The 18,592-nt window shown below is 38.7% G+C and overlaps 1 protein-coding gene across 1 annotated transcript in view; it reads left to right on the forward strand.

The window, feature by feature from the left end:
* Positions 1 to 18,592, forward strand: part of LOC150083237 (tudor domain-containing protein 1-like) — a 657,806-nt gene that overhangs the window by 225,505 nt on the left and 413,709 nt on the right. The window contains exon 8 of the mRNA XM_090378447.1: positions 3,004 to 3,262. Coding sequence (XP_090234573.1) covers positions 3,004 to 3,262 — 259 coding nt within the window. The remainder of the gene's footprint in view (positions 1 to 3,003; positions 3,263 to 18,592) is intronic.

The raw sequence follows: 18,592 nt of genomic DNA on the forward strand, positions 1-18,592 counted from the left end.
GCTCAGACTACAAGTGCAAGGAGGCACGTGTTCAAATTGAGGGAAGAAGGTTGTAGGATAGATGTGCAGAGGTTTGCCTTCAACAAGTGGATGGTTGACTGTTGGATTAAACTTCCATCTGCTTTCATCTGTTGGGTGATTAGACAAGTGATGTGGGAAGTTTCTTTTTTTTTTTGGGGGGGGGGGAAGTGCTTTATAAGTTTATTTTCTTTCATCAGATGTCACTGCTACTACTAATAATACAAAGTTGTAATTGTAATATGTGTGCCCTTGTCTCTCTCTACATGATAACCTGCCCATTTAATCCTATATGTTCCCAGTTGAATAAAAATCTTTGTACTCTTTGATACTAAAGTTATTTATTTATTTTTTTAATATCACATCAACTTTCTTAAATTTCTCTCTTTGTAAGATCTGTCTTTTAGATAAGAAGCTCCTTCATGTCTACAACTCAGTTACTATTTTTCACTATATAAGAACTTATGTTTTTTCCTGTCTTATATTCTGCAGAAGTATTGTCAACTGCTACACTCTCCCACGTTAAGATTCTTCTCCTGGCGTAATATGTTCATGGCTAATCTAGAAACTAGCCATGAATGTAGCTATTTCTCACACTATAATGATTGAGAACTTAAATTAGATTCTTCTCAAGAAGTTGCTTCACATTAAATCTTTACAGATAGTTTCCAAACTCTTATCAAATGCATGCCAGGCCCTTTCATTTTAGGATAAGGTTGGCCAGCATTTTTTTCCCAGGAGTATTAGATGAATGCCATATTTAATCTCTCTCTTCCCCCAGTTTTTCAGCAACTCAATTTTGATATGTTCTTATTCTCTGTAGACCACCAAATACTGCATGGAATTTGTTTATACCATGCTAGCCACCTTTTTTTTTTTTTTTATTTTTTTATTAACTATTATTATTTATGCATAATTGGGATCTGATGTAAAACTTCTGGCCTCTGGTTTAATGGGCATGTTGGCCCCAGTCATTTATGTATTTGCCTGGCTCAGCAGATTGACAGATATTTATTTAAGTGAAAAGAATTTAAAAGTGATGTTATCAGTTGCAAATTTGAAAGTGGAGGCTCTCAGGTAAGTTAGTGTAGATTAGCATGGAAGGAAATGGATGAACCATATTTGCCCTCCAGATACGAATGACATAACTACGAGGGGGGGGGTATCAAAAAGTTCGTACCCTGACCTAGATAAAACATCCGTAGGAAGATGCTGTTTTTAATATAAGTTGTATATTTAGTAATACGCATTCAATAACTAACATGTGAAATCTCATTCTCATAGGTATAATACACTAGAGGAGGAGCCTGGAATCTGAGGAAGGACACTATGGTTGACAAAGTGGAGTAACAAGCAGTGATCAAGTTCCTGCATTTGCAGGGCAAGAAAGCTCAGGAAATTGACAAAGAAATGAAAGCTGTGTATGGGCAGAATTGTCCATCCTATGACACTAAAAATGTGGAAATGGCAGTTCGAGTGCAGCCATACAAGAGTCTTTGATTAGCCAAGAGAAGGAAGGCCATTAACATCTACAGACAGTGAGACGGTTGCAAAGGTTGAGCAGCTGGTGCTGAGTGACAGATATGTGACAATTCATTTCATCGCAAATGCAGTGGGAATTAATTATGGGTCTGTCCGCAGCACTTTTCATGACCATCTGCACATGTCTAAAGTCTCCGCACAATGGGTTCCAAGGTTGCTGATGCCTTTGCAGAAGCAATGTCGAATACAATGTTCTCGCCAACTGTTGGATTTGTGTAATGCAGATGGTGAGAACTTTTTTGATCGGTTGGTGACAAATGACGAATGCTGGGTGTACCAGTATGATCTGTTTTGATTCGTCTCAGGAAGTCATCAATGAGATGGAATTGTGGTTTCAGGCAAAAAGTGCAGACTTCTATGATCAAGGCATTAAACAACTGATCCGTAGGTGGGAGAAATGTGTTACTGTACATGGAAAGTACATAGAAAAGGATTAAAGTTCCTGAGTTAAAGTTGGGAGCTATATGATTTTGTAATAATTGAGAAGAAAGTGAAAAGGAAATTGTTGAAGCTAAAAGTAAATAAAGCAATCTGAACAGTTGGGTGTATCCAATTCTATTAAGAGAGGTAGCAAAGGAGGTAAGCAAATCTTTAGCCATTAGTATAAGAACATCTTTGAATTTGGGGACAGTCTCTATGAACTGAAAGTGTTCAAACTCTCCTGTGAGGCAATTGTAAGACCTCTTGAGTATTTGGATACAGGTCTAAAAGCCTAATTTTAGGAAGGATTGTAGTCTGTTGAGGACGCAGAAAAGAGCAACATGAATAGTGAGGGGAACAAAGAATACTCTTCCCAAGAAATACTGGTTCTGTAAATTGCAACATCTTTAAACTAAGTTTTGAGGTGTTTTAGGCTCTAAATGGATTGAGTAAGCTTAATATTGATGGCATCTTTACAGTAGCAAACACAACACATATAAGGGCATACAATTTGAATTGAGAGGAAGGATGGTTGCAGGATAGATGTGTGGAAATTTGCTTTCACCCAAAGGGTAGTTGATTGTTGAAACAAACATCCATCTTGTGTTGGGAAATTGGTTAGTTTGAATAAATGGTAGAAAGAATTAGACCAATTAATCGACTTTTTACTGCAGTAGTTTCTCTAGCAATTTTACAACTTTCATATTGTCGAATTGAATTAGTTTCTTCCAGCCTTTTTTTAATGATATTTTGATTTCTTTCTTTCTTTTTTTTTTTTTTTTTTTTTTTGTTGACAAATTCTCCTGTAATATTTAAGTTTAAAATGAAAACAGAAAAAAATGTTATTTAGAAGTGTTTTATGTATATAGTTTTCTAGTTTTTATGAACTTCCAAGTTCCTCGTAAAAATTTACTGCAGGTTGTGTGCATAAAATGGCTTAGAAACCTGGTGAAAGGGATAAAAATATAAATGATTAGTTTATTTACCTGAATATCTACTATATACATTTGTTGGTTTAAACAGATAGTAAACCTTACCATAACAAAAGGAAAAGAAGGAAGAAGAGTGCACCTTTCTTGCCCTTCACAAAAGTTGCTACAGAAACTAGAAAGGCTAAAACCAGGTGAAGCCCTTAGTTCTCAGTATCATCGGCCTCAGAATCATGAATCCGTCTGCTGTATTCATACACAGCAGTATTCTCCCGAAAATTTTCCTGTAATAATGCGAACTGCAGACAGATTAAATGAAGTTACGCACAATTTCACATGTATTTCTCCCCAAGGTAAGGTTAAAACTGTATTTTGTAAACTTTTTTTTGTTTGTATGCATGAACAAGCTCAATAACTAAGAAATCTTTTGATTTGCTCTTTATTATTGAACTAAATACAGCTATATATTGGTGTAATGCTATATGTTATTTTAGTTTTTGACTCTCAGTCAAATCTGTTTTGATAGCATAGGGAGTTGTCACTTTATACTAATTTGGAGAGGTCTCAGTTCGAATTCCATTACAGACTGAAGAAATCTTCAATGGAGCATGCTGGTGTTGACTCAATGCAGCAACAATAAAATAAAGAGATAAAATTAATAATTGTTTAGATTACATCACTGAATTTTACGGCTTCTCCAGTTTAATCTTCAGTGTTAGTGCATTAGTGATTATTTTTAACTGGAAAAAGAATATCCATAAAACACTTGATCTGTTTGGTGTACAAAATGTAATTTTTCTTTATTTTTTTCTTTTTTTTGATATAGGTATTACAGAAGTTTTTTTTCCATTCTTTCCTTTAAATACCAGAATTAATGACATAGTTGTTCATATATTTTAAGAAATATATTGCCATTTTTCAAGAAAAATCTGATTTTGTCACATATCCACTGGAGGAAAAATGATAATATTTTTTTGTGTGTTTTTAAAACAGTACCAGTATGTATCAATGTATATATGTAATTTAAGTATAAATAAAAAAATATGTCAGTTATATGGCAAGTAAAGTGATGAATAGGAAGTAAACCAGTATATAACACAGCAACAAACAAAGTGGGGGAGGGAAATAAATCAATATAAAGGGTGTTGCAGGAGGAATACACTCTTAATGTAATTTAGAAGAAATGCTAATTTAATAAAAATACCAAATAATTTAAATTTACAACAGTGCCAATTAATTAAATTTAGTGGTGACCCCTGGATTGCACCAGATTCAAATTACATGATATATCACTACATAAGATATACTAGTGTGCAAAACTTGAGGACCAGTTTAGTTTTCACCTGTAGCTTCTCATAGGAGTGGTCTGGATATTGGAAAAGCATACCAAAGGAACCTTTGGAGTACAGAAATGATGAAGGAAACAACACCAACACAACAATGGAAACAAAACGGTACAGAGGGATTTTATTCAAAAATGGCAACATAGAACTGGCTGCCATGATACAAATGCATCACTGCCAAAGATGGAGCAAAGGGAAGAGGTGGTCCTCAGTAGGAGATATGGTCATCCCTAATGTCGATGCAGGCTTTGCACTGCCTGTCCATACTTAGAACAATGTTGTTGATAAGTTCTTGCAGTAACATCGTCCATTTCTCTGTCAGTGCCATCTTCAGCTGGTGAACATTTTCTGGTGGGTGTGGACGTGCCACTAGGCGTCTCCCCAGATCATCCCATATGTGTTCAATGGGATTTAGATTGGAAGAATGGGAAGGCCAATCCATACGAACAATGTCCTCACTTTCCAAAAGCATTTCAACAGCTGCAGTGCGATGGGGTGTGGTGTTATGATCCATAAACACGAACTCGGGGGCCAATGGCACCTTGGAACAGACACACGTGGGGAAGGATTACCTCACTACAGTAGCATGCACTGCTTACAGTACTGCCTTCCAGTATCTGGAGTTGTGCACATCCATCCAAAATAACGCCTTCCCAGACGAGAACACCTCGGCCGCCATATTGATCCCTTTCAGTGATGTTTGTGGGGTGATACTGTGTGCCAACCTCTCGCCAGATTAGCTGATGTCCAGAATCACTGCTGAGACTGAATCATCTACTCTCATCAGTAAAGAGTGGCTTACCTCATTGTGCTGCTGTCCAGTCCTAGTGTTCGATGCCCCACTGTAAACAGTGTCTCTGATGGACAGGTGTTAAAGGGACACAGTGTGCTGGCTGTCGGACAAACAGTCCACCTTTGTGGAGTTGCCTGTCCACAGTAAACCGTGATGTCAACTGGTTTGTATTGGATCCCGCTGTTTGGTGTCGGTCACTCTTGGCCTGTAGGAGTATATAGCAGTCATCATTGGGCATTATTTTTCGTGGACGACCACCACTGATCCTTTGAACAGCCAAACCTGTCGTTCTGAAGGCTGACCATGCATGTGAGATGATGCTATGGGCAATACTGAACTCTGCAGTCACACTCCTTGCACTTCAACCTTCCTAATTATTTGACCCCGGGTAAAGTCATCCAGTGTTGTCTACTGGCCATTTCGTTGTCTGTAACAATTGTGCTCACCATTCAGTAATTTGCACATACTGCTGAACTGCTGCTTTTATCTGTTTATGTGATCCCTCTCATCACAATTCAAATTTTTGCATGTGCACCAGCTTTATACTGAACGGCCACGGTTATGCAAATCGCCACAGGCTGTTTCTTTTGATTTTCTGGTTGTAACCTTTAGAAATAGTGTTGATCCTTAAGTTTTATACTGGTGTACTATATATACATATAGTACACCAGTATGTACTATATGTATGTACTCCAGTGTACTATATGCAGTGCTTTTTTTGTAAAAAAATAGGTGCCGGTACTCATTCTTTGCTATCAGAAAAAATTGAGTCACCCGTGCCGGCATGGGTGACACAGATGACACGCAGTGGGTGTCAGCCATGTCAGCTACTTCCGTCTGTTAAGGAGATCATGTGACACTGGGCGGAGTCAGCACCCGTCAATCACGGCCGTATCGCTAGCAGTGGGAACGCCGTATCCGATACTGAATCTCGACCATTAATTTTATTAACACAGTTTATTAAGCATAAATTTATTATGCAAGTATATAAAAAATAAGTCAAAGATGAGTCTTATTGAATAAATAAAAAATAATAAGTAAAATGTAAAAATACGGTAAGTACCAAGTAAAAAAAATTTCATAATGAAGTTTTGGTCAAATTCAGAAACGGTTACCCCTTCCAGACTGCTAGCGATACGGCCGTGATTGATGGGTGCTGACTCCGCCCATTGTCACTTGATCTCCTTAATAGATGGAAGCAGCTGGCATGGCTGACATCTGCTGCGTGCCAGCTGTGGATGTCACCCGTGCTGGCACGGTGTAAAAAAGGTGCCAGTATGCCGTACCGTTGCGTACTGTCACAAAAAAAGCCTTGACTATATGTATATATAAAGTATCTTATATTAGATTATATGTACAGTATTTGTTTTGGTGAATTAGTGAATAACTAATGGACATACATAATTAAATCTATGGAGTACAAGTATATAAATTTATTTCAGATTTTTAAAGAATATATATAAACAAGATAATATACAAGATATGTAACATTGCACACTTTCAACCTAGGTGACTTTTTCAAGGGTCAACTATGTAGTTGGAAAGGAAAATCAAGGTTTCTCTGTTTCTGTGATAATTAATATGCAGTATGATGTTACCAATATATTAATATGGCCTAAATGTTACGTACTAGTATATAAGGTTTTTAATTTTATAAACATTTTATATGCATAATAAAATATATGTTTATTTTTTTTTTACTTATTTATTTATTTTTTATATGAAAACCCCAAACACCAAAGGTATCAAAACCTATAGTACTTAGTACCGTGCATTGGTTGAAGGAGAAGTATGGGGGAAGGGGGATGCCAGAAACTTTTCTCTAGAGACTAAACATGGGTTTCACCACTTCAAGCCTCCAATAAGCAAAGTGGTGGTGTTTCACCGGTTGGTGCCTCCGTAGCCAGGTGGGAAGGAGCAGCAGTGCATAGCACACGCTTCTTGATTAGACCGGGGTTCGAGCCTGTCACCACCAAATACGGAGGGATGCGGAAAGGTCAGGGAATGACCACTGCACCGGAGCAATATGGCCTTAGTTGCTAATGCTCTTTCTTCAAGAGGAGTGTTTCCATTTACAATGAGTTTCCTCAGCCTACAAGTTATTTCTTGTTAGGAATTTTTTTCCGCCATAAAGTGTGGTTCAAGGTATCTTGGTCGGTTAAGCCTCGGGCTGTCATGTACTCCCATACTCCATCCATCCATGTCCTCCTAGGTCTTCCCGTACTCCATCCATCCATGTCCTCCTCTTCTCCTTCTTCCAAGAGGTATCCATTCCAGGATAGCCTTTGTATATCTGTTTTCTTGCATCCGTTTTACATGTCCATACCATGTTAGATGCTTTTCTTTGATGGTGTCAATAATAGTCTTTCTCAATTCCATTTTTTCCCTTATGTCTTCATTCCGTTTTCTGTCTCTTCTAGAAGTTCCTGCTGAGCGTCTCCAAAAATCCATTTCTGTGGAGAGCGATTTGTTTTCCGCTCGCCTATTCAATGTCCAGGTTTCCACTCCATACAATAGAAGACTTTACAATCTTTGGAATATAAGTTTCTTTGTTTTATTTAGGATATTTTTGTTCCACAGAACAGAGTTTAACATGCCGATAGCCTTTCTGCCGTCTGTAATTCTCTAATGCTAATGCTCCTAAAAAAAAAAAAAAAACCAAAAATTTCACCGGTTGATGAAAGTCATCTATTGCACATTGATTGTAATTAATGTGCACTGTAACGGGTCATGGATAATTATCATTGTCTTTTACCCATCACAGAATGAATGAGATAAGATCCAAAGTTTAAAATCAAATGCCATAAGATGATTTACCATGCCCAAGCCAAAAAAGAAAAAAGAAAAAAATACCCCACATGTGGACATCACTATAGTTGAAGGAGAAATGGAATGGTAGATCCAGTATAGGTGACTTCTGGGAAACACTGATATCTTCGAAAGTGGGAAATCTTATGTTGGCTATAGTAAAATGTTTGAATGTAGCCTAATATGCAAATCATTAAGTTCAGACATAATGAAACATCATCATCATCCATTTTCAATCCACTGGCGGATGAAGGCCTCTCCAGCAACTTTCCAGTTCCTTCTCTTTTGGGCAATGGCCATCAACTTGTTACCCATGAACTTGTGAATTTCATCTTTCTATCTCCGTCATTGTCTTCCAGGTCTACTTCTAGCTCCTCTTGGGTACCATAGTCTGATTCCTAATATAATTCGTTCCATTCTTCGCTGTGTTGTTCTCAGCTTTTTTTTTTTTTTTTTTTTTTTTTTTGTTAGTTGTTGGCGCATCAGCTTCTGTGGCCATAATGCACCTCCCAAAGTTTTTTTGCATTTTACTCTGATCCAAGCCTGAGATGGGATTCAAACCTGTGACCTTTGGGTTGCCAGGCAGGCACTTTACCCACCTGAATAGCCTGGTTGGCTCTCAGCTTCTCTTCCATTCTTTTGGTGATTGCCCAAGTTTCACTTCCAGAAGTCATGGTGGGTCATACATTGGTTCATTATTTTACATTTCAGACAAATTGGGATATTTCTCCTCAGTATGTGACCCTATTTCCTGAATGCTATCAATCCGAAGTTTATCCTTCTCTTGACTTCCAGCCATTTATCATTATTACAGCTAATGACTTGTCCCAGATAAGTATATGAATCCACCTTTTCAATTACTGCTCCTTCAATGATTACATCCCTTTCTGTGGCATACTTGTTCATCATTACTTTTGTTTTAGCCACATTCATCTTTAGTCCAAAATCCTTACTAACTCTGCATAACTGATTAAGATTTTCCTCTAATTCTTTGAGATCATGGCTTATGATCACAATGTCAACTGCAAATTATAAATGGTTTAGATACTCTCCATTCACAGTGACTCTTTTCTGCAACCAGTGGTGTCTCCGTAGCCAGGTGGGAAGGAGCAACAGTGCGTAGCACACGCTTCTTGATTAGACCGGGGTTCGAGCCCGTCACCACCAAATACGGGGGATGCGGAAAGGTCAGGGAATGACCACCGCATATTCCCGGAGCAGTATGGCCTTAGTTGCTAATGCTCCTAAAAAAAAAAAAAACTGCAACCAGTCATCTTCTGAACGCCTCCTTAGGGGCAGCAGTAAACAACTTCACAGATAATCTGTCTCCTTGTCGAACTCCTTTCTCTGTTTTAAATTGGCTACCGTCTTTATCTAGTCTAATAAAGGAGGTAGCGTCCTCATATATTTTCTTCAAAATTATAATATATGGGTTATCTATGCTTTGTCTTTCTAGTGCCTGAAACATTGCCTTATGCTGTATGGAGCCAAATGCCTTTTCATAATCCACAAATACCAGGCATAATGGTGTTTTTACATTCATTTGCTTTCTCCATTAGCTGTGATATTACATGAAGGTGATTCATAGTTGAGAATCCTGTCCTAAAGCCAGCTTGCTCTTTTGGTTGATTCTCATCAAGTATTCTTTCTAATCTGTTAGTAATGACCCTTGTGAACAACTTGTAGATGTGGGATAACAAGCTAATTGGTCTATAATTTCCAATATCTGATTTATCTCTTTTCTTATGCAGCAAAACTATGATGGCATTATTCCACTCCTTAGGTGTCACTCTTTTTCTAATGCATTTTGTGAAAAATCTTGCCAGTTTCTGTGTCATGTCTCTTCCTCCCAATTTTAACAACTCTATTGTAACTTCATCTTCCCCCGGGGCTTTCTGATTCTTCATTTTCTTCAGAGCATGTTCTACCTCATCACGAAGGATATCAGGTATCGTGTATGTATTACTAATTTGTGATCCATCTTTCGCACCACTGACATCGTTCCCTCGCTCCTTGTATAATTCTCTATAATAGTCTTCCGCTATTTGAATGATGCCTTCTCTTCTATTCTTCAGTTTCAGTATCATTTGTCTTTCTGTATTACTGCTCATGGCTTCTGATTTAAGTCCTTTGTTTTCCCTTAATACTTGTTCTACTTTTTTTGGTTATAAATCTTATGTTCTCTCCGAGTCTGTTTCTGACTCAGTATACTCGATTTTCTCTTTGTCAGTGTTTATTTTGCTCTTCATTTGTTGTCTTTGGTTCATCATGACAAGTGTTTCTTTACTAATTTTTTTATCTTTGGATTTCTTTTTACTTATAGGTTTCTTGGGCTTTATCACTTTCAGAAAGTTGTAGTATTCCTGGTTGACATCTTGGTCCTGAACAGTCTGCAAAAGCTCAAACTTGTTCTTAGGTTCCAGTACATACTGCTTTTTCTCCTCTTCTGTTATCTCAAAGATCTATAATTTTCCTATAGTTCTCCTTTATCTGCTGTTTTGTCTCTTTCCAACATTAGCATTGAAAAACCCTTTGATTATAGTGTAATGGGTTTCTGCTCATCTATAAGACTCAATTTTGGTGTACATTTCTTCAACCTCTTCATCATCATGGCTCAATGTTGGTGCACAAATCATTATAACCTTTAGCTTGTACCTCTTAGAAATCCTGAGTAGTAGTCTTTGACATCCTTGGTGTTGTACTTTTGAATTCCAAAATGTTGTTTTTTGTATCTTTATGAACCAAAAGCCAACTCCACCTTCGCCCCTTTCACCGTTTCCATTGGTGTACAGCACATTTTCACTTGATAAGCGATTCATTTCTTCTTCTTGTTTCAGCCAAACCAATGATATTCCAATTCACTTTTTTCTAATTCCTTTTCCAGCTCTAATATTCTGTTTTCACCAATAAGCGATCTTATGCTGTAACAGGCTAAGTTCAGTTTCCCTGCGGAGATTCATAGCACCTTCTGCTTTCCATTCTGATCTTCTCACTGCCATAAGAGGGGGAATGAAAGCCGCTGGGGACTGAGGGCGCTTTGTTTTGTCGTGCTGTTATGTGCTGGAGTGTTTGGTCTTTTCCTCTTCAGGTTGACCAGTCATCTTGAAGGGAACCACTCTACACGTTTGTTGCCACCTAAATGACATAACAGGGCTTGCCCTCGAGAAGGAGTGCATGAGTAGATTTTAGGAAGGCAAGCCAACTTGATTTCTCTTAAATCTTCTGAAATAGAAAGATATTGGATCCATCAGTGTTTTAGACAGAGTGTCTGATAACATACAGAATGCCTATTACCCTGTAAGCTCCAGTGAAACTTAGTGTTGGTGAAATAGCGCAGGAAAGAAAAAAATCTGAACCTCATAAAGGCAAAGATATAGCAGAATGTTTTGAAATAGTTTCTCCTCAATAAATCTGATTATTTCAGAGAGAAAAAAAAAAAAAAAAAAAAAAGCACATCACTCCTTCTATCCCTTCATCTATGTCGTTTGTGAAAATGAGAAACAACAGTGCTCCAAGAAGCAAACTTATGTAGCATCAGCCAAAAAAAAAAAAAAAAAAAAAAAAAACCCTCATTTCACCTGTCCGTTCACTCCAAACGTTTGCCTGACATTACGTCAATCTGAAGAATATCCATTAATCACAACCCTGTGCCATCTGCACTGCAACCACCCAGCAGTCAATCTTAAAATCTTACCAGTAATCCCAACCTGTTCAAACTTATACAGTAGCCTCTCATGAGGACCAAGTCAAATACTTTGCCAAAATCCAAATAAACTATGTCAAAATTGTTCCTTACATTCAACTCATGAGTAAATAAAAATAGCCTTACTACATTAGATAATATGATTTCCTTAACAAAATGATGTTGACAGCTTTTTGGAATGCCAAATCTATCTAAATTAACTTGGAGTACACTGTTAATCATTGCCTTTAAGATGTTTCCTACCATTGAAATCAGAATTACCATCTGTAGTTACCAGCTTCACTCTTAGAACTTCCTTTATGTAATGGCAGTATGTTGGCTTCCATTCCTAAGGAATCTTCCCTGAGCCCAAAGATGCCTTCATGATTGATCTCAATGGTACAGTACACTCCCTTGCAGTCCCTCCCAAAACTGCAGTGTGTATGCCATCAACTCCGGGAGCCTTACTGTTTTTATGATCAAAAGTTTTTCTAATAAACAATCATTTGTAATTACAAAACCATTAAGTTCATATGGCTCAGCTTTACTCGCACACCTTCTTCTTAACATGAAGCATCTTTCATCAGTAAAGACCGATGCAAAGTATCTATTCACTTCATCTGCAACCTCAGCTAGTTTATCTAAGAATTTGCCAAGGGTCCAATCAGATTTATAAGATTACCCAAAGGTCCATTCTGATAAACTTTCTTCTTTGTTGTATTCAGCCGACCGGGCTAGCCAAGTGGGTAAAGTACCTGTCCGGCAACCCAAAGGTCGCGGGTTCGATTCCCGCCTCGGGCTTGGATCAAAGTACTGCAAAAACCTTGGGAGGTGCAATATGGCCACAGAAGCCGATGCGCCAACAACTACCAAATCAAAAAAAAAAAAAAAAAAATTGTTGTATTCATGTACGTAAAAAAATTCGTTGTCCCAGTTCTTTCCTCTCCTAGCCAATGCTTTCTCGTATGCAGCCTTCACCTCCCTATCTTTATTTGGGTACTATTACAGATCAACTTAGGGCTTAGAGGGGAACAGGTATCCTGTGTGTTATCAGACACTCAGCCCAAAACACTGATGGATCCAATATCTCTCTTTTACAGAAGATTTAGGAGAAGTCCGGTTGGCCTGTCTCCCTAAAATCCACTCATGCACACCTTCTCGACGGTAAGCCCTGTTATGTCACTTAGGTGGCAACGAACGTGTAGAGTGGCTCTCTTCAAGACGCCTGGTCACCTTGAAGAGGAAAAGACCAAACCCTCCAGCATATGAGAGCACAACAATACAAATGGCTCTCAGTCCCCAGCAGCTTTCACTCTCCCTCTTATGGCAGCGAGAGGATCAGAGTGGAAGCAGAGGGTGCTAAGAATCTCTGGGTACGACCAGGCTGCCATGCACGGAAACTGAACTTGGCCTGTCATAACGTACGATCACTCATCGGTGAAGACAGGATATTAGAGCTGGAAAAGGAATTAGAAAATGTGAATTGGAATATCATCGGTTTGGCTGAAACAACAAGAAACAGTGAAAGGAGTGAAGGTGTTGTTGGGTTTCTGGTCCATAAAGATTTTAAAAACAACATTTTGGAATTCAAAAGTACATCACCAAGGGTGTCAAGACTAATACTCAAGATTTCTAAGAGGTACAAGCTAAAGATTATAATGATTTATGCACCAACATCGAGCCATGATGATGAAGAGGTTGAAGAAATGTACACTGAAATTGAGAGTCTTCTAGATGAGCAGAAAACCCACTACACTATTATTATGGGGGACTTCAATGCAAAGGTTGGAAAAAGGCAAAACAGCGCAGAAAGAGGAACTATAGGAAATTTTGGAATTGGTGAAAGAAATAAAAGAGGTGAACGACTTGTGGAATTTGCAGAATCTCAAGGACTGTCAGTAATGAACACTTTTTTCAAGAAAAGGGTGAACAGAAAGTGGACATGGAAGAGTCCAAATGGATTAACAACTAACGAAATCGACTTCATCCTCACTAACAGACGCCTTGGATCAAAGTACTGCAAAAACCTTGGGAGGTGCAATATGGCCACAGAAGCCGATGCACCAACAACTAACAAATCAAAATCAAATCAAATCCTCACTAACAGAAGATATATTGTGAATGACGTTACCGTCCTGAATAAGATAAATGTTGGAAGTGATCACAGAATGGTAAGATGTACACTTGATATAGATGTAGGAAAGGAAAGGAAAGGAAAGGAAAAAACTGACTCGAGTAAATAATACAAAGGTCTTTGAGATAACAGAGGAGGAGAAAAAGCAGTATGTACTGGAACTTAAGAACAAGTTTGAGCTTCTGCAGACTGCTCAGGAACAAGATATCGACGAGGAATATTACAACTTTCTGAAAGTGATAAAGCCCAAGAAACCTATAGGGAAACAGAAATCCAAAGAAGAAAAAATTAGTCAAGAAACACTTGTCATGATGAACTGAAGACGACAAATGAAGAGCAAGAAAAACATGGACAGGGAGAAAATTGAGTATACTGAGTTATGCAAAGCCATTAGAAAGAGACTCATAGAGGACATAAGAAGATTTAACACAAGAAAAGTAGAACAAACATTAAGGGAAAATAAAGGATTTAAATCAGCAGCCATGAGCAGTAATACAGAAAGACAAATGATACTGAAACTGAAGAATAGCGATGGTGTACTTAGAAACAGCAGAGAAGGCATAATTCAAATAGCAGAAGACTACTATAGAGAATTATAGAAGGAGCGAGGGAATGATGCCAGCAGTGGGGAAGATGGATTGCAAAGTACTTAGAAACAGCAGAGAAGGCATAATTCAAATAGCAGAAGACTACTATAGAGAATTATACAAGGAGCGAGGGAATGATGCCAGCAGTGGGGAAGATGGATTGCAAAGTAGCAACACATACGACATACCCGACATTCTTACTGATGAGGTAGAACATGCATTGATGAAAATGAAGAATCGGAAAGCCCCGGAGGAAGATGAAGTTACTGTAGAGTTGTTAAAATTGAGAGGAAGAGACATAACACAAAAACTGGCAAGGCTCTTCACAAAGTGCATTAGAAAAGGAGTGATGCCTAAGCAGTGGAATAATGCAATCATAGTTTTGCTGTATAAGAAAGGAGATAAATCAAATTGGAAATTATAGACCAATTAGCTTGTTATCCCACATCTACAAGTTGTTCACAAGGGTCATTACTAACAGATTAGAAAGAATACTTGATGAGAATCAACCGAAAGAGCAAGCTGGCTTTAGGACAGGATTCTGAACTATGGATCACCTTCACGTAATATCACAGCTAATGGAGAAAGGAAATGAACATAAAACACCATTATGCCTTGCATTTGTGGATTATGAAAAGGCATTTGACTCCATACAGCATAAGGCAATGTTTCGGGCACTGGAAAGACAAGGCATAGATACCCCATATATTATGATTTTGAAGAAAATATATGAGAGTGCTACATCCTTTATTAGACTAGACAAAGACAGTAGCCCTTGAGGAAGCTTTCAGAAGATTAGACTGGTTGCAGAAAGGAGTCAATGTGAACGGAGAGTACCTAAACCATTTACGATTTGCAGATGACATTGTGGTTATAAGCCACGATCCCAAAGAATTAGAGGAAAATCTTAATCAGTTATGCAGAGTTAGTAAGGATTTTGGACTAAAGATGAATATGGCTAAAACAAAAGTAATGATGAACAAGTATGCCACGGAAAGGGAAATAATGATTGAAGGAGCAGTAATTGAAAAGGTGGAGTCATATACTTATCTGGGACAAGTTATTAGCTGTAATTAGCATTAGCATTAGCATTAGTAGAGGCATTTGATGCAAGAAAGCAAGCTTATGCAGCATCAGCCAAAAAAAAAAAAAAAACTCACTTCCACTTCACCCCTCTGTTTGTTCAAAATACCTGTCCAGCTGAGCCTTAAACTTATGTAGGCTATCAACCTCCACCACAAGGGATGGAAGTTTGTTCCACCAACCAACCAACCACCCGCTGGCTAAAGGCAAATTTCCACACGTCTATCCTACATCTGTCTTTCCTCAATTTGAATTTATGCCCTCTCAGGTGATTTTTCTGAGCTAGAGGAAGAATCCCATTAGCATTGAGCATGCTTAAACCATTCAAGGCTTTATACACCTCTATCAGATCACCTCGCTGGTGCCTCGTCTCCAGACACTGTAATTTGCAAAACTTAAGCCTTTCTTCGTAAGAGCACCCCTTTGTTCCATTCACTAATCTTGTTGCCCTTCTCTGCATTCGTTCCAGCAGCTCTACATCCTTCTTGAAATGAGGCCTCCAGACCTGAATACAGTACTCTAGGTGTGGCCTGACCGTTGCCTTATACAATGGAATAATCACCTCCTTATCCCTGCTGGAAAAATTCCTGTATATCATTGACAATACTCCATGAGCTACTCTTGCAGCCCGTTTGCACTGCTCAGAGAACTTCATATCTGCCTGCACAACCACCCCCAAGTCCCTTTCATTCTCTACCACTGTCAGTGTAGTACCACAGAGTTGATACGTTGCTCTGGGGTTGCTGTTTCCCATGTATAGTACTTTACATTTGTCAATGTTAAACTTCATTTGCCACCTCTCAGCCCATCTGCTCAACCTTTCCAGATCCTGTTGCAGCAGCATAGTGTCAGTAGTGTCCTTGACAACTCTGCCAACCTTTGTATCGTCTGCAAACTTGGACATTAAGCCCGATATACCATCATCAGTATCATTTATAAATACAGAAAACAATAATGGACCCAACACTGAGCCCTGAGGGACTCCACTAATAACATCAGTCCATGATGAGCAGTGTCCATTGATTACCACTCTCTGTCTTCTCCCCCTCAACCACCCCTTTAACCATAGCAGAACCACCCCTTTAACCATAGCAGCAATTTGCCTCCAATGTCACACTGCTCCAGTTTGTGTAGCAGTCTTCCATGTGCAACAGTATCAAAAGCCTTTCTAAGATCCAAGTATATAATATCAAAGTTATTCCCTGCATCCAGTTCTTTTGTGACTGCATCATAGTATCCAATCAAGTTGGTCAGGCAAGACTTCCCCTTAACAAAACCATGCTGTGTCCAAGCTATAACTCAAGTCTTGTCTAGATGATCCTGCAGTGCTTCTTTAACCAGTGCCTCCATTAATTTACCTAGAACAGAAGTTAAACTAACAGGTCTATAATTACTTGTGTCAGCCTTTGTTCCTCCTTTGTGAATTGGAGTCACATTTGCACATCTCCAGTCTATGGTACCTCCCCTGAGTCCAAGGAAGCTCTCATAATTATGGCTAAAGGTTTGCTTACTTCCTTTGCTGCCTCCTTTAATATAACTGGATAGATCCCATCCATCCCAGGTGCCTTTCTTGTGTTTATCTTCAACAATTTCTCCTCCACTTTACTCTCAGTTATTACAAGATTATCTAACTTACTGCCAGATTTGAATACACCTCTGGCATTCCCCTCGCTGAATAACTCCTCATGTGTGAATGTCGATGCAAAATATTCATTTAGTTTGTTAGCTACCTGAGCAGGATCATCAACAGTTGACCCATCAATATCAAGTGGATAAATCTGATTCATCCCCTTCCTTCTAGAGTTTACATAAGTAAAGAACTCTTTGCTGTTTTTCTTTGCATCCCTTGCCAAGGATTTCTCGTAATCTGCCTTCGCCTGCCTAACCTCCTTTGTAACTTGGTTGCATATCAATTTGTATCTATCATAGGCTTCTGTGTCATGTGTTAATTTGTAAGTATCCCATGCATTTTTCTTCTCTGCCATATGCCTCATTAGTTCATCTGACATCCATTTTGGCCTAAACCTTGAACAATATTTCTTAGTTGGTATGTAAAGCCTAGTAGCTTCCAAGATAAGTTCTTTGAATGCTTCACATTTTGAATTTGCTGTTGGTAACATCATCAGTTGGTCCCACTGTATAGAATTTAAATACTGTCTTAGTCCATCGTAGTCACCTTTACGGAAGCAATAACCCTTCCCTTTACCCCTAATGGTAGTTACCTCTTTGAGTAAATCCCACTTCAGCACACTGTGATCACTGCCACCTAGTGGTTCATTTATCTACAGATTCTTAATGCATGAAGAATCACTGCTGATAATCAAATCAAGAGTATTACTCCCTCTAGTTGCCTCCCGAACATGCTGATGTAGAAAACAATCATCCAATAAATCCACAAAAGCCCTGCTAGTGTGTGAGTATCCAGCCCCCAAATTCCAGTCAATATCTGGGAAATTAAAATCTCCCATTATAAGACTCTCTGATTTTCTGGCCCACTCTATTTCCCTGTACAGTTTTTTATTATACTCATCAGAGTCATTAGGCCTATAGCACACTCCTACTCTCAATTTTGATCTCCCAATGTTTATGTCACACCAAACTGACTCAACACTGCACTGTCCAGCGATGTCGACTGGCTTCACTTCCTTGGTTTTTATGTTTCTTAACTAATAGCATAACCCCTCCCCCCTTCCTATCCTGTCTATCCTTTCTGTAGATGTTGTACTCCCCAAATTGCGGTTCTGCATCCCTTATATCTGTGTGACACCACGTCTCTGATATCCCAACAATATCTGCCTTCGATGTTTTGAGCAATACCTCAAATTCATCAAATTTATTTACTAAACTCCTAGCATTGGTGTACACGCAAGTATACCTGCACCTGTTTCTATTCTTAGCTACCCTAACACAACCCATGTGTTTACTTGTACCGCAATGGCGCCCAGTAGTCTCTGAAATACCATGCATCTTGTTTTTCAGGCTTCTGCTCATTCTAATAGAAGCAGTGCAAGAATCTCTTTCACCTCTGCCAGTGGCTACTGTCAATCTATTGGTCTTTGTCTGCCCCCAAGCTAGCAGTTTTCCGACCCACCTAACACTGCCTCGATAGCATCAGCAAATATTCTTGCACCCTTTCTATTTAAGTGTATCCCATCCCTGTAGAAGCAATCTCTCCTGTTAACAAGTACAGTCCAGGCTGAAAAAAATTCTACCCCTTGAGCCTTGCACAATCTTTCCAGGGCCGAATTGATCG

The sequence above is a fragment of the Mastigoproctus giganteus genome, chromosome 7, assembly GCF_048544385.1.
Source record: "Mastigoproctus giganteus isolate SK-2022 chromosome 7, ASM4854438v1, whole genome shotgun sequence".
Taxonomy (NCBI): domain Eukaryota; kingdom Metazoa; phylum Arthropoda; class Arachnida; order Uropygi; family Thelyphonidae; genus Mastigoproctus; species Mastigoproctus giganteus.